This window comes from Dermochelys coriacea, chromosome 1 (assembly GCF_009764565.3).
Source record: "Dermochelys coriacea isolate rDerCor1 chromosome 1, rDerCor1.pri.v4, whole genome shotgun sequence".
Taxonomy (NCBI): domain Eukaryota; kingdom Metazoa; phylum Chordata; order Testudines; family Dermochelyidae; genus Dermochelys; species Dermochelys coriacea.
The window spans coordinates 268,690,311-268,716,497 of record NC_050068.2 but is presented as its reverse complement, the minus strand read 5'-3'; the positions used below and the strand labels follow the sequence as shown (position 1 = coordinate 268,716,497).

Here is a 26,187-nt window from a genome sequence, read left to right as displayed (position 1 = left end):
GAAGAACTTTCTCACCACATTCAAAAATTTGCATACGTGGCTGATGAATGCACCGATGCAAATGGGCATCAAGTATTAAGTCATTGTGTACATTATCTTGATGTCAGTGGTAGGCCAGTAGATGCATTTCTAGATGTTCAAGTTATAAAAGACACATCGGCTACATCTGTGACAACTCACATCTTAGAAGAGTTAAATACTTGTCAATTGGACCCCAAACAGATGGCTGCTTGTGCATTTGATGGAGCTGCAAACTTCTCTGGAAGACATGGTGGAGTACAAGCTTTGCTCAGAGAAACGTGTAACTCTAATCTCTCCTATACAAACTGCAGAGGCCATCTACTCCAACTAGTGCTAGTACGAACTGCAGACTCTTCGGAAGACATTTAAAAAGCTATAAATGTAATGTCTTAATTATATTCTTTTTTCAGCAAGAGTCCAAAAAGACTGAATATCTTGGAAAATATAGAAGATGCACTGGGACTGAAGTTCAAATTAATCCAACCTGAGAAAACCCTCTGGCTTTCTCATGAGCAATCCTTGGCTGTTGTCTTAAAATTACTCCAGCCGTTATTAGTGGCTTTGGAAAGTATCTACCAAGATGGGATGGATCTAAGTAGCGAGTCTGGTGGATTACTTTTGCTAATATGTTCAGAGAAGACTATTGCCATTCTCTCTCTTGTAAGTCTACTGTTGAAGCTACTTGGGTCATTAAAGAATGTCATCTAGGCATCTGCTTCAACAGTCGTAGATATTTGTCCAGCAATAGAAGCTACGTTTGGATCAATCAGAGAGCTATCCATTGAAAACATACTGGAAGAAGCAAAGACTTCAGTCCAGAAGTTGATTAATGAAGGCATTTATATTGAATCCTTAAGTGAAGAGGACAAGAAGTGTTTGTTAAGACAACTGAAAAGTACACAGACTTGATTCTTAATCTACAACAGCGACTTCTAGATTCTACTCAACTTCTACGTAGCTTTTACAGATCCCTGTCCTATAAAACACCAACAGTTGAGTGGAGTGAGGCACTACCAGCAATGGGGCTGCCATGTGCTCAGGACAGAACAGAGAATTTGAACACAGAGTGGAATATCATATGATGAATGAATGAAGATTTGTCTTCAACTTCTTTTTTATCATCACTAGTGGCTCGACCCGATCTTTATGCTGTTTCGTGGGATGAAAGAAGTAGGAATTCATCTCTTGCTAAACCCAGTCACAACCTTGATCCTGCCCTGATTCTGTCTCAAACCCAGGCATGCTCCTGCCTTGCTTTGATCCAATAACCTGGGTCTGACCCTCAGCTCCTGTTCCGGACTTCTGACTCTGGATAAGACTAGGCAGGCCACTTGTCTGGTATTAAACCAGACAGTCCTGCTTTTCTAGGGATTGTCACTCATTTGGAGTCAGACAAAACTGGATGTGGTTTCATCAGGTATTGGATGGGGGATGCCATTTTGAAGACTGTGCAGCTCTGCCCCTGCAAGCATCACCTCGCACGCAAGGTCACACTTGCGGGGACAGAACAGCACGCTCTTAGACCTGGTGTCTCCCCCCACAAGCAATGTGGCCTGGCACACACAGCGTGTGCAACATCATGCCGCATGGGGGCGCCATTCTGCCCCCATGCAGCGTGACCTCACATTCATTGTGCATCCGAGGTCATGCTAGCATCAGTGGTGTCACATTGGCGGGGCAGGCTCACACTGTTCCCAGAAATCCTGGAATGTCCGATATTCCAGGAATGCATGAGTTAGGGTTCCCACCTATCTGGTTTTCACCTGGAAAGCCTGGGTTTCAGCTTGTGTCCCCGGATGCCATTTGACAAGCCCTCATGTCCTTTTTTTAAATCTGTGGAAACCGCTCACTGCCGATTTTAATTTAACCCGCTGAGAGATGCTTACCCAGTGAACGCTTGCCACCCTTATGAAGAGGGGGATAGAGCCTAGCCAATCACAGCCTGGCACCTTGCCTGCCCAGCCAATCCCAGCTCACAGCCCTCCCTGCCACGCCCACTCCTGACCACCCAACTGGGGAAAGTTTGAAAAGTTTCTCAGCCTAGAATTTGGCAGCGCGTGGAACTAGGCAGGTGTGCAACAAATGGGGGGGGGGCTCCACTCCTCTCCTCTCTCATGTGGGTGTCCTGCAAATGGAGGAGCACCTGTTTCTCTTCCTTCCACACTCCCACTATGTGTGCAAGTGGGTGTGACTGCCTTCTCTCTCAAGTACTAGAGCAAATAAGGGGAGTCTCTCCCCCCAATCTGGGCATCCATGTAAATGAAGGGGGAGTCCTCCCTTTCACTCCAACTGTATGTACAAAAGGGGGAACTCCCTTCCCCTGCTCCCCAGAATGGATGTACCAATGATGCAAACCTCCCATTGTGTGTGTGTGTGTGTAAATGGAGAATTTCAAATGAGTGTTAGTTATATGCACAAACCTTTTAGGACACAAAAACCCAATCCTGTTCTTAAAAAAGGTAAATTTTATTAAAAATAAAAAGAAAGAAATACATTTGGAACTTGGGCTACTGCTAGATTTAAAAAGAGCAAATATAATAATAAGCATCAAGAACGGTTGTCTTGAAGTCCAGCTTAATGGTTACAAGCAAAACAAAAGCATTTGGGGGTTAGCACAGAGGAGTCCACAAGCCAATAAGAAATAAAAGAAATAAACCTAATCGCGTCTTCCTAGACATTTCCTGATCTAGTTAGATATCTGGGGTTTCAAATTGAGTAGCTTCTAGGTATGATTTGATTATTTTTCATACCTGGTGCAAGCTTCTTATAGCATTGCTGCTCTGTGTCTCCTCTGTCCGGAGAATAACAGACAGACAGACAAAAGGGGAGTCTTGTTTCAATTTTTAAAAGTTCTAGCCTTCCCATTGGCTCTTTTGGGCAGGGTGCCCATTCACTTAGATTCATAGATTCGTAGATACTAAGGTCAGAAGGGACCATTCTGATCATTTAGTCCGACCTCCTGCACAACGCAGGCCACAGAATCTCACCCACCCACTCCTACAAAAAACCTCACCTATGTCTGAGCTATTGAAGTCCTCAAATCGTGGTTTAAAGACTTCAAGGAGCAGAGAATCCTCCCTCAAGTGACCCGTGCCCCATGCTACAGAGGAAGGTGAAAAACCTCCAGGGCGTCTTCCAATCTGCCCTGGAGGAAAATTCCTTCCTGACCCCAAATATGGCGATCAGCTAAACCCTGAGCATATGGGCAAGATTCACCAGCCAGATACTACAGAAAATTCTTTCCTGGGTAACTCAGATCCCATCCATCTAATATCCCATCTCAGGGGATTCGGCCTATTTACCCTGAATATTTAAAGATCAATTAATTACCAAAATCACATTATCCCATCATATCATCTCCTCCATAAACTTATTGAGTAGAATCTTAAAGCCAGATAGATCTTTTGCCCCAACTGCTTCCCTTGGAAGGCTATTCCAAAACTTCACTCCTCTGATGGTTAGAAACCTTCATCTAATTTCAAGTCTAAACTTCCTGGTGGCCAGTTTATATCCATTTGTTCTTGTGTCCACATTGGCGCTGAGCTTAAATAATTCCTCTCCCTCTCCTGTATTTATCCCTCTGATATATTTATAGAGAGCAATCATATCTCCCCTCAACCTTCTTTTAATTAGGCTAAACAAGCCAAGCTCCTTAAGTCTCCTTTCATAAGACAAGTTTTCCATTCCTTGGATCATCCTAGTAGCCCTTCTCTGTACCTGCTCCAGTTTGAATTCATCCTTTTTAAACATGGGAGACCAGAACTGCACACAGTATTCCAGGAGAGGTCTCACTAGTGCCTTGTATAATAGTACTAAAACACTTCCTTTTACCTGTGCATGCTGACAGATTTTTTAACCCTTTACAGGTAAAGCAAGTAGAGAACAGCTACCAAGTGGGATGTTGTAGCTAACTGGCTGGTTGGGTATCCCTAAAAGGGAGCTACCCCCCCTTCATTTATCACAACATCTGTTGGAAGCAAAGTGGAAAACTTGTCTTTTAGGATGCACAGCAGTATAAAACTGGTTAAATCCCTGAGAAGCTAAAATAAAAAAAGCCTGAGGCAATAGCTAAGGAAAATAAAGGCTTTGCATTCTTTGTAGTAGACAATGTTAGCACAGCAAAGATAAACAAGATAGTTGAGAAGCACATTAAGACAAAAAGGCAGAGAGTTATTATGGGACTGCCTGCGGCTTTTTGGAATCCCTGTAAATGAGGCAGAAAGTGACTCTTTGGGGGGAGGGAGACTTGGAGAAATTTCTGTCATAGATCATGAGCCTGATTCTCCTTTCACATGGCTTTTACATCTGTGTAACTCCATTGACTTTAAGGGAGGTACTAATTTACACACGTGTGAGAGGAGAATCAGACTCTTTAAGCCTACAAGAAGTAAAAGAGTACTGACTAATGCTACAGGAGTCCCTTGGGAAGAGCTATTGGTACAGAAGATAAAACATGAACAATGATTGTGTGATGATGATGATGAATGTAAGGAATAAAGAGACAATGCTAAAGGCTGTCAGGAAAATGAAAAGTAATGGCATTTAGTATGACTTTGTTTTTTCCTGACCTTAGCTCACTTACATAGACCAGGACAAATGAAGTGAACCAGACAAATTAACATTTCATCAGCAATGGAGTTGGCATGGGCATTTTATACTTAGCAACATTGAGATCATTTATAAGGGAAAGATTCATTAGGAAGCAAGGCCAATACCAAGGAAGCTAGGGGATGAAGGAATCTGCACTGTACCATTTTGTTTTGCTGCTTTTGTGTTTAATAGCCCTCTAGTAATAGTCTTTATTAAAGAATATACCATTTTGCGAGAGCAAGAGAACAAAGACAATGTGAAACACCAACATTGGCTGTGAGGAACTGACGGTTGTCACTTTAACAGATCAAATAATGCTTATTTGTAAAGCTCAAAGAAGCTGGAGTAGCAATTCATATTCACAGTTAGGGTATACATGCCAAGAAATGGGGAACAGGTAGAATGTTGTAGTCCTATAAATAAATTAAATGGTGCTCTAAGCTGGAAAGTTCTGTGCAAGAGCTGAACCTTCTCCAAGTTGGGGTTGGTTTTATTTACAGTAGTACCTAGAAGCCAGTCATGATTAGTAGCCCCATTGTGCTGGGTCAGGGATTCTCAAACAGGGGGTCAGGGGTTGCAAGCTTATTAGATGGGGGGTTGCAAGTTATCAGTCTCCACCCCAAACCCCGCTTTCCCTTCGGCATTATAATGGTGTTAAATATATAAAACAGTGTTTTCAATTTATAAGGTGGGGCTTGCAATCCGAGGCTTGCTATGTGAAAGGGGTCACCAGTACAAAACTTTGAGAGCCACTGTGCTAGGTGGTGTACACAGATAATGAATGGGCACTGGCACATGCAGGAGACAGGATTAGGCTTTGACCCATTATGATGATATGGGCCAGTCCTTATGGATCTAGATCCAAATTTCCTCAACGTTTTGGCAACATGGGCTAAGCTCATCCCCATTACACACGTATGCACTAATGACAAACGATCGATAAGCACTTCGCTGCGCCACCCTGGGCACACTGACACCTGCAGCGTGGTGCACTTCTCTCCCTGCGCCCTTTGAGCGCCATCTCCGCCAGGATCCAGCCAAGGGCAGGGCAGGGCCGGGCCAGCGTTAGCGCCCCTGCTACCTGGCCCCTGCCCGGACCGTGCATGTTCAGGCTGAATTGGGGGAGGGAGGGGGAGCGGCAAGCACACCAGATGAGCTGCGTCTGTGTGGGTGCGTGTCTGTCTGCACACGTGTCTGTAAAAAGAAAAGGAGTACTTGTGGCACCTTAGAGACTAACAAATTTATTAGAGCATAAGCTTTCGTGAGCTACAGCTCACTTCATCGGATGCTCACGAAAGCTTATGCTCTAATAAATGTGTTAGTCTCTAAGGTGCCCCAAGTCCTCCTTTTCTTTTTGCGGATACAGACTAACACGGCTGCTACTCTGACACGTGTCCTTGTGTGCGGGTCTATCCATCCGCCTGGGCATGTCTGCCTGTCCGTCTGCACGTGTGACACGTGTCCGTCCCTGCACGCCTGCCTGTGTGTCTGTCTGCACCCGGGTCTGTCCACCTGTCCGTGCGCGTCTGCCTGTCGGTGCACACCTGTGACACGTGCCTGTCCCTGCCCGCCCGTGTCTGCACACGTGGAACCCTACAGAGGCGGGAGTTAGGGGCCGCTCCCCTCTCTGTCCCCGGGAGCGGCTCGACCTGGAGCCCCCACAGCTCACGCGACCCTCCCCCCCGCCTCCCCGCCCTTGCTCTGGAGCCGGCCGCCGCGTGCAGCCCAGACACGACTGCGTCCCGCCAGGCGCCGCCCCGCTGCTGGACCTGTAAGGGAAGGCGAACGCGCTCTAACCCGTTTGCCCTCTCTGGGCCGCCGTACACGAAGTCGGCGGGGGGGAGGGGGTTCGCGGTGGCTGTTGGGACGGGCTGTTAAGTTGCTAGAGGCGCGGAAATTCCGCTGTCGCTGCCCCGCGCCTGGGGAGAAGCGGTGGGCGGGCGCTCGCAGGTAAGTGTCTCGCGGGGCTCGCTGCCGTTAGCCACGCTCATTGGCTGGAACGGTGAGTCGGACCCTGTAGAGGACTCTGAGCCGGGGTGCCCCAGCCAATCGGAAGGGGCCGTGGGGCGGGGTCTGAGCGCTGTCGGGCCAGGTGCCTGTTACCTGGGCAGGGGCCGCCTCCCCCTGATCAGTCCCCTCTGCGGTCCGCAGTGGCCATCGGTTCGCCGGCAGGTGAAAGCCCCGGGTGCGGGGGAACGCGAGCGCGAGCGCAGTTCCCGGGGCAGCCCCATGGGGAGCCGCGGCGCGTGGGGGCTGCAGCCTAGTTTAACCCTGAAAATCCGGCCTGCCCCGGTCCCAGAGCGGCGCGCGGCAAGCTAGAAACCCGCCCCAGGGCGAGGGCGTCGCTTAAATGTCACGGCGGGTGGAGTTTGCAGACTTTGAAAACTGGCACCGTTCAGCCTTAACCCGCTTAACTTTGTGTAAAGCTGGTGAAAGGCTGGAGCCAACTGGGTTGAGATTTAGGCCTGATCTGTATCTAAAAATGATAGCAACCTATTTACGTCGCTGAGGCTGTGAAAAATGTCAGACTTAACCCCCGATGTAGATAGACTCAGCTAGATCGATGGAAGAATTCTTCCATCGACCTAGCTACTACTGCTCTGAGGGAGAAATCCCTCCCAATGATGTAGGAAGAGTTTACAACACTATGGTGCTACAGCTGCAACAGCCTAGCGGTGCCTCTTTAGTATTGACATACCCTCTGATTGTGAGAGTTTGGTTCTGGTGTTTCAGGTGGGCCTATCTCTAGTAGAAATTAGAAGAGGAATTTGGTATAATCAGTAAAACTCAAGAGGGATTATTGCTGTGGCAGGGATAACTGAAGGAAAGCGCATGCTAGTTATCAAATTGTGGAAGTATTGTTTCATTTACAACAAAAAGTTTTGAGATCTCCATTGGCTAAGAATAACTTGCTTTTATAGCATCTTCCATTTAGAAAGGCCAAATAGCAGTTTGCACGCTTAACAGATGTACACAATTTCCAGTATTAAAAAGACCACCACTCTCCCTCTCTTATGATGAAGCGCAGCCCCATATTGGGTGAAATCCAGAAGCAGTTAAACAATATACAGCAACACTTCATTATGCACACGCGTGCATGCACACACTCATACATACAAGTTCAGGCTAATCAAGGGAAAAGGATATGAACTTCAGTTAAAACTACAGGGAAAATTTTAAGTAGGCAGAGTACGTCAATTGCCAGTTTGCTGTGCCAGGGACTCTTAAATGAGTACAAGTGTCATGGGATTTGAGTCTTATGTCTGTCTGTCCTTCCCCCCCCCCCTTCCATATTTTGCATGTGTGGATTTTTAAAAAATAATTTGAATCAAGTTAAAGTATCAGTTTGTTTAGGCACAACAACCAAAGATCATATGGGAATGTTTCTATAAAAAATCAAAAAAGAAAATGCTAGCGTATAAATTGGTGAAAAGAAAACTGATTATAAACAAAAGTGAAACTGAGTAATCTGTTTTTATTGTGAAAGTTGAATGTAGTACAAAACCAAACAGCATTGGTAGTGACAGTAAATTAGAAACTTCAAACTCTTTTGAATGATGTGTGTCACTAAAACCACAGATTAAGATTCCCCACATCTCTTTATATGATCTGCGATGGGTGAGGCGCTGGAGTGCTTACAGTTTAAACTTCCAATCCTTGCTGGAACAATTCATTTATTTTCGCCTGAATAGCTCCATCTGCTGTTTCTCAAAACAGGTCTCTGAAAATACTCATCGTTCAGAATGAAGCTGTTATGAACTCAAAGAATTAAGCATTTAAAAGAGGGTGGGTGGGGGAATTTACCATCTGTAGTGCTTCAACCTGAACAGTTATGAGTTATCAGCCAGTCAAATTTAATATCACAGGCTACAAATTCCATCTTTTTGACTGTTTGTGTAATGTCAGCTTGATGTTTTAATTTGTCTTTTTTTTTAATTAAGGAAATCTTATAAGTAACTGTGGATGGAATCCTTCCCTTTAATTTACAAGGTGAACTGAAGCTGACTTTTTTTCCCCCCATGCTTTTTTTAAGGCCTATAGGTGCAGCCATGCAGGAAAGCATCCGTTTTGCTTCATCAGGAGATGATATTAAAATTTGGGATTCCTCATCTATAACAGTGGTGGAGCAGTTCAACCCACATACTTCGCATTCAGTCAACTCACTATGTTGGGGCAATAATAATATCCTTTACTGTGTCAGTTTGGTACTATATCTGTGCATTTCTGCAAAACTCTATTGAGCTTCTGGATTAAAGTATATGTAAATATCAGTTTTCATTTAGTCTTGATTTGAAGAGCTGCTTTTTTAGTTTTAGGCACTGATGCAAAAACTATTTAGAGTTGAGGAATAAAATGAGATTACACAGGGAACTAAGTTGTTTAGATCAGTAATACTCAGACTGAGGCCTGCGAGCCACAAGTGGCTCTTTGCAGCACATGATTTTAAAACACAGTGTGATTTTAATTATTAACCAATCAGGATGCTTTTATTATGTTAACCAATTGTAGTTGATAAAATACTTGGTCAGTCATTTAGCTATGAGAATATAAGTACATATTTAAAAAACAAAATATTTCCCCTGTCATACTGTTTAAATATGAATATATAGTACTATAGTAAATGAAACAATGAATTCACGCTACTGTGGCTCTTTTGGGTCATGAACCCCTGAGGTTTGAATTGTGTGTGTGAGAGAGATGAGGCAAAGGTTACAGTAACAAAGGTGTGGATGACAATTTTAGTAGTGGAGATTGAGGAAAAAATTGACTAAAATAGTGCAAATACTAAACCTGAGCTCTGAAGGGATATAGTCAACTTGAATTCTAGACAGTTTAAAACAAAATTAAAGTATTTTAGTTACTACACCTGCCTCTGAATCCCTCTGCCAGTCTTTGTGGGATTTTTACAACAAGGTTTTCCTAATTTTTTTTAAAATATTTTTGTCCTTTGTTTCTGTATGAAAGGTAGATATAAGCAAAAAGGGAAATTGTGGGGGAAATCATGAAAGTGCCTGTGTGCAAGTGCTGTCAAATACACAAAACAAACTGGAAAAAAATATTTAAGTCCCTTAATCTAAGATGGTGTTTGTAACAATAGTACATGATAAAAATCATACTTCTGCGTGCAAGTTTAAGTTGAGTTAACTCAGTGTCAGAACTAGGGAATTACTTGTCCCCTTTCTTCCCCCACCCCCAATGCCATACGTGTGCGCACTTTCAGATGGCAGAGGACTGCTTCACCGTTTTAAGAGGAGAGGTTTAATTTTCTTGGGTTACAAATCCAGCTAACTAGATTTGTATTTGTTTACTTCAGATACAAATCCTCATATCCACTGCCCTGGAGATGACTATAAGAGGGACACATGTCTCAGAGGGGATAGTTACTCTGGTTATTTCAAGTTTGAGGAGTGTGGCACTCTGCACTCCTCGGGCGGGGGTCGAGGGGGAAAAGTGCTATACTTCTCCCATTTCCACCCACTTTGATCCTATGTATTTTATCCCTCTACTCATCAATCATCTTCCCTGCAAATGCTCTGAGAGAAGAGTATAGTGGTGAATGCCATCTTATATATCTGTTTTATGTCAAAGGCTGTTCTTACTATTTTGTATGCCTGAGCTGTTAAAAAGAGTTTTGTTATGCTATAGCTAGTGAAGATAAACTTTAATTCCAGTTGCATCTTTATTTGCTCCAGACTATATATTTTGTCCTTAATAAGCTACTATGGGTGACAAAAGACTTATTGGCATTGTGGTCATGATAACTGCAACTGTTGCTAATGTGCTCTGGTGTTAGTTAAGCCCCAAAAAGGGCTCTATTTTGAGTTTTCTCTTCATTTAAAAGGTTTACGTAAAGCTTATTTCATATTAAAATTAACTGTGGGATAATGATAAATCTCCCTTTCACAATACTTGTACTGTAATCTGATTCTGCTTATTATCGTGTATGCAACATATATCTAAAATAGTCATTTTCATAATTCTAAACTCAAAATAACTTTTTATTAGAAGTATTGTAGGGTTTCCTTATCTAGAAGACCACTGGAAACTAAACCACAGTAACCTGTGCTATATTCTAGGAACAGTACACTGAATTGAATTTTTTGTCATGAAGTGGTGTTTTCTCTAGATTTATAGGCTTACTAATGGTAACAAACATTGATTTGGAATTTTGCTTAATGGTAGATGGAGGCTAAAAGAAGTGAGGGGGAAAATGTTGTGGGGATAGATGGGAGAGAAATATTGACAGGGTAGACAGCCTAGCAGGGTGGAGATTTAAAAATAATCCAAATACCTTCCCCCACACACACCAAATTTGCCTTGTTTTTTTGTTAGGGTTGGGGGCAGTGGCATCATATAGGAGAATCTACTTCAGGAAAAGGCAAACTATGTACATAACAGCTGCTTAATGAAATTCCATAAAAGAGAATCAAGAGCAAGAAACCTCACTCCTTATCTTTTTATTTCTCCCCCTCAAAGAGCAGTGTTTCAAAGCAACTATGTCATTTCAAGGTATAGTTCTTTTTAAGCCAATCTTTTGAACAGGTACAATGATGGGTAGTACCTACACTTGCTTGCCAGCAGCTGTACAGAGTTTTATGATCTATATTCTATGGTCCTTAACTCCCAATTCAGATAATTTTCTGGTCACTGCATCTACCATTGGTGATAAAATAGTTGTTTCAAGCTGTAAGGGTAAACCTGTTCCACTTTTTGAACTAGCTGAAGGGGTAAGTATAACTTTGTTTTTTCTGTCTTGTATTTGCATTGTCTGCTCTGCTCACTTTTTTTTTTTTTTTTTTTACAACTTTATTTAGATACCACTTATAATTAAGTACTGTTAAGGTTATGACACGCAATGCCAAGTGTCGGAAAATTGAGCAATATATATAGCAGGGGTGGCCAACCTGTGGCTCCGGAGCCAAATGCAGCTCTTCAGAAGTTAATATGCAGCTCCTTGTATAGGCACCGACTCCAGGGCTGGAGCTACAGGTGCCAACTTTCCAGTGTGCCGGGGGATGCTCTCTGCTCAGTCCCTCGCTCTGCTACAGGCCCTGCCCCCACTCCACCCCTTCCTACCCCCATGAGTCTTTGTGCCCTCACTCCTTCCCCTCCCAGAGCCTCCTGCATGCCATGAAACAGCTGATAAGGAGGTGGGGGGAGGCACTGATCAGCGGGGTTGCCGGTGGGTGGGAGAAGCTGGGAGCGAGTGGGGGAAGCTTCTGGGGAGCTGCTGATGTATTACTGCGGCTCTTTGGCAATGTACATTGCTAAATTCTGGATCCTTCTCAGGCTCAGGTTGGCCACCCCGATATATAGTGTTCAGTTTGTTGCCACTTTATTAACTTGAGTTCAATGGGACAACGCAATGTATCGTTGGGTTACATTAGGTCAGTAAATGCTACCTAGTTGCAGGAGCAGAAAATGAGACTTAAACTTTGTTCTTAAATTTTTGCTGGGTTGTCATAACTATAGCTGTGTGTGTGTGTGTGTGTGTGTGTGTGTGTGAAATCACTCGATTTTGTAACAAGTGTTCAATCCCATCCCATATACATGATAAAACTAACTATGCCAGAGAGAGGGACCCACTTACAGAGTAATACACTGACATGGCTACTTGAGTAAACTGTGTTGGAGTGCTAACTTGTTATAATCGGGTTCTGAACCACTGTAGCTTTTATAATCATAGGTCTGGAAGGGACCCCTGGAGGCAGGATTAAGTATTCTCTCTAGACAATCCCTGACAGGTGCTCTTAAAAACCAATGATGAAGATTCCACAATGACCCTAAGAAATTTATTCCAGTGTTTAACTACCTGGATGGGAAGTTTTTCCTAATGTCCAACTTAAACCGACCTTGCTGAAATTGAAGCCCATTGTTATCCTCACAGGTTAAAGAGAACAATTTTTTCCCCTTGTCCTTGTAACAGCCTTTTACGTACTTGAAAACTGTTATCATATCCCCCCTCAGTTTTCTCTTCTCCAGACTAAACAAATCCAATTTTTCTATCTTTAATCATTTTTTGTTGCTCTCCTCTGGACTTTCCCAGACCCAAGAACTTCAAAGTAAATGACCCATTAAAGTGAAACTTTAATAATAATAATAATAATAATTAATAATAATAATAATTTTCTGTCTTCAGTGTAGGTCTGTCATTGAGAGTGGCTTTTTTGTTTTGTTTTGTTTTTCAAATTCAGTGCTGCAGTGATTATTTTAAAAAAGAAGCACTTTGTGGAATTGGAAGAGTTGCTACTATAATATTCTCTGTAATGTTTAAAGAATATGAACTTGGAGACCTAGACAGCTTTGCAGCTTTGTCTTTTTAAGGAGTTTGTTTTTGAAAGTCTTATCCCATTTGTGCACAGTAGCTATTGTGTGTGACTAGAGGTGTATGGCATCACTTCTGGGAGCTATACTGCATAGGGAAAATGCATATTGAAATAAAGGAAACTGAGGGGGTGGCAACATAAACGGGAAAGGGGAAAAAGTGGAGTGAGAGGTTTGAGTCCATATTATAGGTTTCATATTTGTTAATTAACATACATAGAGTCCCGTCTGACTAATTCTCTCATATATAAGTAATCGTTGCGTGCACCAATAGTTTCATTGAAGTCAGTGGGACTGATTGTGTTAATAAAGATTAAGCTCTTGAGTATTTACATGATATTTTATTTATAAATAACGTTGGGGGGTGTAGAGTGAGAGAGCAAGTGGATGGACTGACTGACTGCAATAATAAACATTTCTTATGCCTATTTTCTTTACCAGGCAAAACAGACATGTGTGAGCTTAAATTCCAGTTCTATGCATATTGTCAGTGGAGGCCTTGATAACACTGTTAATATCTGGGATTTAAAGTCTAGAAGACTACATCGATGCCTTAAGGTAACTATTTTTTCTTTTGGCTCTCATAGTTGACGGGGGAAAAAAAAAATAGATCCCATATTTTCTAGCTTTTGTTGACCATCTTGAATGTATACTTTCTAGATTTGAGCTAGCAAACAAGATACTATTTACCATCCTGATCCTGTGTAGACTCTCATATACTTAATTTCATGCTCTGAAATCAGGGCTGCTACTCATAGGGACTAAAGTTAAGCACACATGTAAGTCTCTTCAGGATCAAGGTCAGAATAACGAACTTTGTGATTTCAAAATGTTTTAAGTGGGATTTTCATATTGGAAGAAACTGGCAAATAGCCAAATCCTAAAAACAAATCATTTCAGGAACTGCACTTTCTATTATTATTCCTTACTACAGCCTTGATCCTGCAAATACAAAAGGACATGCATAACTTCAGATATGTGCTTAACTTTAAGCATGTATGGAAGTGTTGTCAGGATTGGCACCTTATTGAGCAAAGGTACGTGTTAGGTCATTTCGCCGCCCCCCCTCGCCCCCCCGTTACCAGTCCATTTTGGATTCTCAATCCTACAGTGAAGCCATAATGCAAAAAAACCTGTGATAGTCTCATTTATTTCCATGACATCTTATGGAGCTGCAGTAGTATGAACTCCATAATTAAGGATGTAACTTGTTTGTTTTTTTTATCACACTTGCTTCCCTTTTCCTACCCCCTCCACTGTCCAAAAAAAAAAAAAAAAGTCAGGTTAATTAACTAAGATGTTTTGTCATTATGAATGTTTGTTTGAAAATGAGTTTTTATTTTGTGGAATTAAATAAGCCACTGCTCAAAAAACAACTCATTCTACCAACTCCAAATTTGTTTTATTTATCTATACTTTTGTTTGCAGCTAGAACTTTTAGGCAGTGGAGGTTGGCAAGGAAAAAGGCTGTATGGCTGACTGCTGAAGTCACTTGCTAAGGGCTTTATAATATCTGTAGAGTCTAACGTCCGCACTTTTCTTGAAAACCTTTTAGTCTTTCAAGCTAGTCTGCATGCATCATAAAGTCTGTGCGGGCAGGCGTGTCTTAAATCTGTGAATGTAATTTTTGAAGTAACTTTGGCTTGGGTCTTGCAAATGGGAAGCCAAGATGAAATAAAAGACACAACCTATGATAGGTTTCAGAGTAGCAGCCGTGTTAGTCTGTATTCGCAAAAAGAAAAGGAGTACTTGTGGCACCTTAGAGACTAACAAATTTATTAGAGCATAAGCTTTCGTGAGCTACAGCTCACTTCATCGGATGCATCCGATGAAGTGAGCTGTAGCTCACGAAAACTTATGCTCTAATAAATTTGTTAGTCTCTAAGGTGCCACAAGTACTCCTTTTCTTTTAACCTATGATAGGTTTCAGAGTAGCAGCTGTGTTAGTCTGTATTTGCAAAAAGAAAAGGAGTACTTGTGGCACCTTAGAGACTAACAAATTTATTTGAGCATAAGCTTTCGTGAGTTTTCTTTTTACAATCTATGATGTAATCTTAAATTCTGGAGGTGGGGAGTTCCCCATAGTAGGAATATTAATAACTTTTTATTATCAGCTATAAAATTAAATTCAGACACATGGTATTAAGATTTTAATTAAGAAAAGCCACGGCAATCAGAGAAAGTTTTGCCAGATTTTCAAATCATAGTTAAGGTTGTGCTGCATCCTTAACTGTAATTCCATATCAGTGCCAGTCATCCATCCACCAAGCCCTTTAAAAATGTACTGCTATAGGTGAAACTTAACTATGATTTTTCCTGACTTTCAGACTTTTATAACTGCAGTATTGTAAGAAGTTTTTCTTTCCGGGTAATGGATACAGGTTTCAAACTTACACTTTTTGGGCTGGGAATACGATACCTGGACGTTTTAATTTAACGTACAAAGACAGAATGATGCCTTCACTGCCAAAGAGAGAACTGTTGAGCAAATATGTTCAATAACAGTAAAGCTATTGAAGGGGGAAATTTGATAAAAGTAGACTGCTTTTAATATAACTTTGTTAAACTGGCAGTTGTCCCTGAAAGATTTTACTTTGATATTTATGCGTGCTATAGGTCTTTACATTATATAATTAACATACTGTTGATACCCTAATGAAGAACATGTTGGGTTTTATAAAAGAACCTTCTGAAAATTCTAATCAGGTGTCAGGTAAATCAAAGTTCCCAGTTTTTGTTACACTAGCATGAAAATCCAAGTTGTTTGGGTGATGCTTTTTGATTGCCCAAGTTAAACCTGAAAAAATTCTGCAAAAAGTCATCTTTGTTACAGAAGAGGCAAAACAAAAGCCTGAAGCTGAAGTATTTCTATAATAGCACAGAAAAAAAGTTTTGTCTTCCACTAGAACATTCTTCAGCACTCAGTGTTAGTTTGTTTCTTTCTCTTTCAGGATCATAAAGATGAAGTAACTTGTGTAACGTTTAATTGGAATGATTGCTACATTGCTTCTGGATCTATGAGTGGTGAAATTATTCTGCATAATGTTACTACCAATTTATCCAGCACTCCCTTTGGTCATGGTAGCAGTCAGGTACAGTATATGTATGGTGAAGTAGTAACTTCCTTGGGTATGGAGTTTAATCTTAGATTATTGAATATTTTACACTATTGTAAAATGGTGAACTTTTGTTCTGTAAAATTTTAGGTTTGTAAGTCATAAATGTGAATTTAAAAATGTGTTGAGAACTCTTGTTGCTTATTAATATTAATCAGCATAGCCTTTAGTAGGAATAATATTTTAAGATTATGAAACTACTAACCTACCATTTCCTTTCTGGAAATTTTATAAATGTATTGACGGGGATGAGAATGGAGGCTTTTAGTTCTATTCCAGTTTGGAATGGAAGGCAGTAGAATGTGAAGAGTCAAAACTGGACAAGTTTGAAGTACACGTCTACTCAATGATTGTTTAAAAAAAAAAAGTTGTTATGGGTATTCATATTGGCTTCAGTACCTCCAGATTAAATTTGCTCAATTTGTAAGAAATGTAGAAAAAACATCAGCCAGATGGGGCAGAATATAACTCTGTATTTTGAATTTAGCTAACATTCTGATACTCAAGTCCGAATAGAATTTCGTTCGTTCTGCACAGCTCTTCAAAAGGAGTAAAAATAAAATGTGGAAAGAACCAATGCAAGGCCTATGCACCACTTAAAGGACCCAGCTGTAGACTCTCCTTTCTGCAGGCTTACAGAAATTGGAAAATGGGGAGATTTCCTTCGGGAAATCCCCCTCATGTAAGTTTCTCCTGTGAAAAATTATCAGCAGAATGACTCTTCGCCACCCGCAATGTAGCCTTTGATTTAGCGAGATTACACTGAATAAAGGTAGAGACTAACTAGGGCAGTGGTTTTCAAGCTGTGGGTCGCGACCCAGTACTGGGTCGCGGAATGTAAGGCACTGGGTTGTGGTGGCTCTGGTCAGCACCACCGACCAGGCCGTTAAAAGTCCCGTTGGCGGTGCTGCCCATCTAAGGCAGGCTAGTTCCTACCTTTTCTGACACTCTCTGCTGCGCCCTGGAAGTGGCCAGCAGCAAGTCCGGCTCTTAGGCAGGGGGGCCATGGGACTCTGTGCCCTGCCCCCGCCCCAAGCACCAGCTCCACACTCCCATTGGCTGGGAGCTGGGGGGGGGGTGTGTCTGTACCTGCAGGTGAGACCCATGCAGAGCTGCTTCAACGCTTCCACCTAGAAGCCAGACCTACTGTTGGCCGCTTCCGGGGCACAGCATGGTCTGCAGTGCCAGGACAGGCAGGAAGCCTGGCTTAGCACCCCTGCTGAGCCACTGACTGGGAATCATCTGAGGTAACCCCATGCCCCAATCTCCTGCCCCAGCCGTGAGCCCCCTTTCAAACCCAGAGCCCCTTCCTGCACCCCAAATCCCTCATCCCTGGCCTCAGCCCAGAGCCCCCACCCATACCCTAGATCACTCAACCCCAGCCCGGAGTCCCTCCCAAACCCCTCATCCTTAGCTCTGTTAGGTCATGGGCATTAACAATTTTCTTCAATTGGGTTGTCAGAAAAAAAGTTTGAAAACCACTGGCCTGGGGGATGAAGAAAGTTGGCACTTCTGCCACGCTGCCCTACTCCATGACCATTTGCTGATTCCCAGTGTATCCGCAGCACCAGTGAAGTGGTGGCTTGGCTGCTTTTAGCTGTTGCAGCTGGTCTTTCACCTCCCTTTTGTGCTGGCATAGAGCTGGAAGCAGTCCTCATGTCTAACACTGAACATGCATCACTTAATGAAGATCTAATACGATTTTTCACGGGGAGAAAAAGGTAGTGTTTTATAAACATTGGGGTGAAGGAAACTACATAAAATCATTTAAAAAAAAAAAAGTTCAGTTTCTAGTGTTGTGGTGTCTTCAGTGTATCATACCTTCATAGATACTAAGGTCAGAAGGGACCATTCTGATCATCTAGTCCGACCTCCTGCACAGCGCAGGCCACAGAATCTCACCCACCCACTCCTACGAAAAACCTCACCTATGTCGGAGCTATTGAAGTCCTCAAATCGTGGTTTAAAGACTTCAAGGAGCAGAGAATCCTCCCTCAAGTGACCCGTGCCCCGTGCTACAGAGGAAGGTGAAAAACCTCCAGGGCCTCTCCAATCTGCCCTGGAGGAAAATTCCTTCTCGACCCCAAATATGGCGATCAGCTAAACCCTGAGCATATGAGCAAGATTCACCAGCCAGATACTACAGAAAATTCTTTCCTGGGTAACTCAGATCCCATCCATCTAATATCCCATCTCAGGGGATTAGTCCTATTTATCTTGAATATTTAAAGATCAATTAATTACCAAAATCACATTATCCCATCATACCGTCTCCTCCATAAACTTATCGAGTAGATCTTTTGCCCCCACTGCTTCCCTTGGAAGGCTATTCCAAAACTTCACTCCTCTGATGGTTAGAAACTTTCGTCTAATTTCAAGTCTAAATTTTCTGGTGGCCAGTTTATACCCATTTGTTCTTGTGTCCACATTGGTGCTGAGCTTAAATCATTATCATCTACCATTTATATTCATGCAGAATTGTCCTTAATACTCAGTTTGCTTTTTAAAAAAGCAATTCAGCTATAGAGCTAGTAAATTTGTCATATTTGTGCTGTATAAATAGCTCATCTTGGGGATTATTTTTGGAAGTTATTTATGGACAGTGTGTAGTCATTAAGACCATAACAGTGAAAACAATAGGAAATGTGGATTTGAGAACCAGCGACAAGCAGCTGGAAAACTTTCAGCTGGGTTACACTGTTAAAGTGATGTTTTCAGTAGGTGCCAAATTGATAAGCCTTTATTGTAGCTGCTATTTATTCAGGTATATTTTAACTTTTCACTGAAGAGAGATCAGATTGCTTTTCCAATGCTTGAGGATGATTAGCAATAATACAGTGAATAGCCATTTTCTTGATAGAAATGAAATCAAGAGCTCCGACAACTAGACTGGAAGATGGTTAAAGATATTGTTGGTGCTACATGAAGGTAATTGCATACATATAGCTAGTACTCTTTCTCACTAAGGGGCCTATAATATTTTCTAATGAGGTACTGTGATGGGTACTTGATTGCTGTGTTTTTCTGTCAAAATGGAATTGTTTGGGAATTATGTAACATGGTAGCTATTTAGATTTTTCAGTTTATCTGCATATAGTGCATCTTTTAAAATCTTTTTGCTCCTATATACCTACATAGTTTTATTTTTGGTTTGGATTTTCATTGGAACTTGTAGAGAATTGCAGAATTATACAGTTATATTATTATTTAAACATACATATAATGCTCTTACTGAGCTTAAAAAGACAGTGCCTACTCACATAATTAGACACTTTAGACTATAAATTCTTGAAGGGTGAACTTTCCAGGGTAAACAGTGTATTGTCTCTTGATTCTGGCACAGGTTCTTTGGCTTAGCTAATGAGGGATGACCCTTATTAAGGGGAAAAAACTGCAGAGAGTTAAGCATCTTTGTTGTGAAGCTGAGGCCAGACTAACGTATAAAAGTGGCTTGTCTTTGCCTGATTCAGCAAAATGGAATGACCAGTTAATTTCTGAGATTATATAGGCTCTATATTTAGTAGCGTAGCCCATGGTCATAATGCTTTCAGTAATATGAAAAATTTGCATTTCACCTAAGAATTGTCCTGTTAATTGTGACTGTAAATTCACATCTATGTGCATTAATAGAATTAAGTTCTTTTACTGGGTTGTATGTTCTTGCACTAAGCTGTATGTAGACTGTCTACTCCTAGAGTCTTCAACTGCTGTTTTTAGATTTTATTAACACTACTAGATTTTATCTGTTTGCTGTGTGAGAATGTATTGAAGTCTGTTTCAAAAGAAAACATTTGTTCAAATTTTGAATGCCTAGCACTGTTCGCCCAGCAACTGGGTTAGTTTAGCTGTTTGAGCAGCTGGTGATCTGTGAAGATATGTGATGGCTTCTATTCTTTTCATATACTGAAATGATAATCATGAGCTCCACAGCCACTAACTTTATCTACCTTATTTGTCCCCTTTATGAGGCTGTCCATTGGGATATGGAAGAGATTAGTTTATTCACTGATACTGTGTAACTGCATAAGGCTAATCAATAAGGCTAGAATAGTTTTGGCTTTGGGGTATTTTTTCTCCCCTATTTAATTCTGTAACTATATTATTTATATTTTTTCCCCCTTTGGTATGTTTTCTTCCAAGGTTGGCTAATTCTACTAAGAGGTGAGGTTTTTGTTTTTAATTTGTATGCTAAACTCTTGAGTTATGGTTAAGGTGGTTGTTGTTGTTTTTGGCAGTGGATTATGAGCCAACATTTTTCTAACACACACGTTCCCTGTTGGCTGCCTTGGCAAAGAATCCAGAGATAAAATGTGCTTGGTCTTGAATGACCCTTTCTTCTACAAAGACCCTCTGTTTCAACCAGAGCTGGGGCATAATGTTGTGGGGAAGCTTGTGCTGTGACAACTTGTATTGCACTGGTTTTTTTTTTTTTTGGGCTCCATAGAGGACTTCATTTTCTATTTCTATCAATCTAGTGCCTTGCACTAGTAATACATTTCTGCAAGCCCTCCATGTACAAAGCTCCCTAAAGTCAGTGGAAGTTGCATCCACCCGGATACTAAAATTTACTTCATACTTCACTTTTTTTCTTAAGGGTTCAGTCTTGGGGCTTGGCCCTCTTCTATGCACGCTAACTGCAGAAATGTTTTTTTCCAAAGGGGAACTGCTGGGTGCTCAGCACTCTAGAAATCATTTATGCTCTTATTCAGAAGCGTAACTGGGCACTCTGGCCCCAGTTCAGCGAGTTAATTAAACACTTGCCTAACTTAACTTAATGTTAGGCACATGGTAATTATTAATAAGTGTCTTCATAGATTTCAAGGCTAGATCGAACCATTAGGACTAGTGTCACTTCCTGTATTAAAAAAAAGTCCACAGAATTTCACCAGGTTATTTCTGCATGGAAGCACATAACTTTTTGTTGAGCTCAAGTATGTCATTTAGAAACCTGTTTAAAGTCTTCAAGTGATGGAGAATCCATTACATCCTTAGCTGAAGTCTGATTACCCTCACTATTAAAAACTTTGAGCCTTATTTCTAGATTGAATTTGTCTATCTTCAACCTCCAGCCATTGGATCTTATGTTTTTGTCTGCCATATTAAAGAAGCTTTACTTTCAGGGCTGAATGGGGCAATAGTTTTTTAAAGTCTTGGCAGTAAAACTTTATACTTGCCAAGCCCTAAGGTAGATGATGGCAAGTGAAGTTCATTGTTGATAAATACCAAGTAATGCACATTGGAGAGAAAAATTAAACTATTCACATAACTTACCTGACTCTGTATTAACTGTATCAACTGCGGAAGGGGACCTGGATATCACTGTAGACAGCTCACTGAAGGACCTCAGCTCAATGTACATCTGCACCTTCCAATAAATAAATAAAATAGTAAGATGCTAGGATGTATAAGGGATGGGACGGCGAATGTTATATAAATCAGTGGTGCAGCCTCACCTGGAATACTATGTGCAGTTTTGGCCACCCTATCTTAAAAACGAGATTGTAGAATTAGTAAGGGTTCTGTCAAGGGGTTACAAATGATCACAGGTATGGAAGAACTCTTTTGAAGAGAGACTGAAAAAATTGAAATTCTGTATCTTAGAAAGGAAATGAATAAGAGAAGAAATGATAAAGGCATATACAATAACAACTGGTATAGAGAAAGGTAGGTTGGGAGTATCGATTTTCCTTGTCTCTTATAATTCCTAACACGACAAAGATTAAATTCAACATCATATCTTGGAATGAGAAAGGGCCAATAACAAGGGATGTTCAATGAAACAAATTTAAAACCAATAAAAGAAAAAAACATTTTTTTCACACAATACGTAACTAAAATTAACATGAAACTCATTGCCATAGAAATGTTGCAGCTAAAAACTTAGCAAGATTCTAAAAAGGATTAAGTGTTTTATATGGATAGCAAAAATATCAAAAGTTATAATAATTAGTGATAAATGAAGAGTATTAGGGAGAGAAGATCTAATGCTTCAGAGAGTTTAGGCCAGTGGTTCTCACCCACAGGCCATTTGCAGCCCAATCAGCACGCAGATGCGGCCCATGTGCCATCCTCAGAGCCATACAGGTAGTACATATATTGTGTGAATGCGGCCCATGTAATACAGAGAGCGCTGCATATATGGCCCACAATGGTAAACAGATTGAGAACCACTGGTTTAGGCTAATTTCAGTTATTGGAGATTAGGAGATGAGCTAAAAAGGGGGTCAGGTTATTCCACTTCTGTCGGGTGCCTTGAACCTTCCTCAGAAGAATTTGGTGCTGAACACTGATGGAGACAGGACACCAGACTAGATGATCTGCAGCTCTGATCCAGTATGTCAATTCCTGTTTTTCGATACACTAAATCCAATTGCCTGTATAGCTTCCAATTTATTTAAAATGAAAAACAAGCTCCATTCTTTCTGAAGACATGCCTGTTTTGATAAGGTTCTTAAATTCTAATTGTATGTTGTCACTCCAGAGAGTCCTGACGACAGCTCTGCAGACTGTTCAATATCTGAAAGACTTTTCTTGTAATAAAGCTATAATGGAATGCCAAAACTTTAAATGTAAGGGGTTTCTAGTGTTAACTTTTATTGGCCCTTTCTCATTCCAAGATATGATGTTGAATTTAATCTTTGTTGTGTTAGGAATTATAAGTAAAGAGTTGATAGCTAGGATACATCATATGTGGTGCAGGCTGTATCACCTTAATTCAGATTGCGTCATGATTAAGACCCTGTCTTCAGTTGCTTATAACTTTGCCAGACTGTAATTGTTAGGGTGAAATTTTCCATTGGGTGTCTGCCACAGGCTGAATACTTTTGGAAAGTTTCAGATAAAATTGTTCAGCTGTTTCAGAGAATGATTAGGGGAAAATACACTACTTCGCCCATGTTTGAAACTAAAAATCTCCCATGCAGGGGCATGCACCAGAATAAAAATTTGCCTGCTTTTGGAGGGGTACTTTCTGTGCCCCCCGGGCTGGAGGGGCTAGCTCTGTCCCCCACACCAGGGCTGGAGGAGCTGCTCTGCCCCTGTTCCCTGTGGTCTCAGAGCTGGTGGAGCTCGCTCTTTTCTGGTAGCTGGAGGAGCTGGATTTCCCTGACCTGGGGGAGTTCTGTGCCCCTGCTGATTGGGGAAGTAAAGGGGGGGTGTGCCCCTGCTTGCCCACTCTTGCACACCCCCCTGCTCCTGTAGTTACTTCTGTCTCATCGAAAAGCTCTTTGTACCTCTGTGCTTTGGAGCAGGGACTTGAACTTTGACTTGGTGGGGAGGTCACACTAGTGTCAGGGATGTGTCTCTTGCTGTGTGAAGGAAAACTTGTCCAGATTAGAGCTTCTGAAAATGAGTTCACACATGCTTAGAGACTTGTTGGTATCTTTGGCCAGTTTAATTGCCTAACTATGCCTGCATTGAATATGCTTGAGCCCAGGGCTGTAGGAGCTAAGCAGGGCTTCCCTGTAATTGCTCCTCTTGGCTGCCGTGAGGTCGGGAGACAGGGCTATTTATGCTTTCCCTGCTAGTGCCTAAGCAGGAAGCTGCCTAACTCAATAGCAGATGGTGAGGAAGAGAAGGAGGGGGAAGAGTTGTACTGGGGAGGGAGGGATGGAGAGAGGGTGGAAGGAGAGGAGAGGGACAGAAACAGAATGAAACAGAAGATGAGGGGAGATGAATTGTGCAAAGGTAGAGGATAGGAGTGGGGGAAGGATGAACATGGGCAGGAGCATAGGGGTGTGGGGGCAGGAGCTGGAGAGGGAGGGATAGGAGCAGAAGGGCACAGGGAGGAGCTGGAGGGATGGGGCAGAAGGGTCTAACCACTAGAACATCCTTCCCTACAGAACCTACCCCAAATCCCATCCCTGTCTAGTGGCAGGTCAACACAGAAGATAACCCAAGACTTTTTCAAACTTATCTACCTCTTTATGTGGCCCTGCTACCACTAGAGGGGCATAGAGCACCACATGAGTGGGTGAATTACACACTCAAATCCCAAGCTTTGTTTCCATAAGAAAGAGACACACTCTGTGTGACTTCTGCATCTGAACACAAAATGGCAACTGGCTTTGCAGCAGCAAAGTGAGTTCTCTCCATTTTAAAGAGACAGTACTCGGAAATCTGATGGACATCACATTCATCACTCCAGAGCAAAGACTTAAAATCATGCACTAACTCATCCATTTATGAGGTCACTGGGTGGTGGTGGGGGAACTTTGCATGCAAAATTAAAAGACAAACAGGATATGCCTTGGTCAACTTAACTTCCTCAGTTATCATATTTACACTAATGTATAGTGCCCACATTGTGTCCTTGGACATAAATAGTAAAAATATTCAGCCAAGTCTTCTCCCCCTAGATTACAAATGCTATGTCACATGCTAGCTATAACTTCCTCTTCTTCATCATGTTTTACCAAATTACGTCCACATCACTGTGGTGTATTTAAAAAGTTCAACACTCTTGGTAAGATAGCAATTAGTAAAATTATAATGTTGCTTTTCACTTGTCGAGACAGTCTCCATAGACCAACCGATGCCTTATAGTTAACTTTATGATACAGGCATTTTTAAAAGTTTCCTTTAATTATAAGGGTAATTGTCATAAAATCAGGAAACTTTTCTCAGGAGTTTCTGCTGCTGCTGCTTTCTTAACCCTCACTTTTTGACTGTGGTGTAAACTGAGCAGCACAGTGGTAAGGAAGGAATTTTCACTTCTCACATACTGCATTGTGATACTGACCAAATGCATTATGGGTGTGTAGTTTTTTTGTTTTGTTTTTTTAAAGCCGCCTTCCTTTAAGCATCATGTCTAAGAAACATGTCAGTCTATTGACTTATGGCTTGTTGAATTAAATCAGCTTTTACAATCCTAATTCAGATGACTTTTTTTTTTGGTCTGAATGATTTAGACTTGTTTAACCTCAACTTTATATATAGATATATTATATGCATTTAATTTTTAAATAATTTTAAGTTAATAGTGCATTATGCATTTTTGGTTTATTTTACAGCCTATTCGACACTTGAAATATTCTTCCTTTAAGAAGTCTTTATTGGGCAGTGTGTCTGACAGTGGAACTGTAACATTGTGGGATGTAAATAGTCAAAATCCATACCATAATTTTGAAAATGCTCACAAAGCTCCAGCCTCAGAAATCTGCTTTTCTCCTGTCAATGAGTTGCTATTTGTAACCATAGGTTTGGATAAAAGGATCATTCTCTATGACACTTCAAGTAAAAAGTAAGGATTATATAACTTATGGTAAGCATTATCTAGCAGTGGATTGTATGGGAATTTGACTCAGTTCTTGTAATGCCAAGAAGTACATTTATCTGTGATTAGAGGTTGTTAGTGTTTGTTTTTAAAGTCAGACCGTATTAAGAATGATAGCTTCGAGATTGAATTCTCTAGAAAATAGTGATTGTGCTCCTGTTAAATTCCTTTTTGAGGTATATATAATATCTTGCTAATATGTAAGTGTACAAGCCTTCACTAAAGGCTTAATCCAGTTCCCACTGAAGTCAATAGGAGCCTTTCCACTGCCTTAAGTAAGTATTTGATCAGTCTCTAGAAGAATAGATATACTGTAAATCTATCTGAATTACAAAAGTCTGTGTTATATAGTTTGCTGTAATTCTTCAGTGCTGTTTTGAAAGTCTAATAAAAAATAAGTGACTTGAAAAGTATTTTAAATAATTAATTACATCTTCCTATATTTCTTATGTTTGAAGACTATTGAGAACTCTGGTAGCTGAAGCTCCTCTGACAGCAGTGGATTTTATGCCTGATGGCACTACCCTGGCTATTGGCTCTTCCCGTGGAAAAATTTACCATTATGATCTAAGAAAGCTGACATCACCGGTAAAAACCGTCAGTGCTCACAAAACCGCTGTGAAGTGTATACGCCTTCAGTACAGTAGCACTTGTTCAAAGGTAAAACATTTCCTTCTTTATCACGCAGACTTAGGTTAATAAAAGGAAACCATTAACTTGAAGTGTTCTAAAGAAATGTGTATACTGAACTGTCAGTGTATTACAGGTATCAACATAAAGGAAAATCAGATATGTCAACTGAGCAAGAGAAATTGTATAGAAAACAAACATTAATTGTATACTTTGTCAATTTAATTTTCT

General features: G+C 41.2%; 1 protein-coding gene across 3 annotated transcripts in view; it reads left to right on the top strand.

Moving 5' to 3' along the window:
* The first annotated feature begins 6,413 nt into the window (after positions 1–6,413).
* NEDD1 (NEDD1 gamma-tubulin ring complex targeting factor) overlaps positions 6,414–26,187 on the top strand; it is a 56,873-nt gene continuing 37,099 nt past the window's right edge. Inside the window, exons 1-7 of one of the 3 annotated variants that reach the window (XM_038386726.2) lie at positions 6,414–6,561; positions 8,645–8,793; positions 11,245–11,339; positions 13,378–13,494; positions 15,888–16,028; positions 25,064–25,293; positions 25,785–25,986. In XM_038386726.2, the coding sequence (XP_038242654.1) occupies positions 8,661–8,793; positions 11,245–11,339; positions 13,378–13,494; positions 15,888–16,028; positions 25,064–25,293; positions 25,785–25,986 (918 nt within the window). In that variant the 5' untranslated portion in view covers positions 6,414–6,561; positions 8,645–8,660. Of the gene's footprint in view, positions 6,562–6,655; positions 6,784–8,644; positions 8,794–11,244; positions 11,340–13,377; positions 13,495–15,887; positions 16,029–25,063; positions 25,294–25,784; positions 25,987–26,187 lie in introns of those variants that run through there. The other 2 variants (XM_043492008.1, XM_043491993.1) reach the window with 2 other exon arrangements.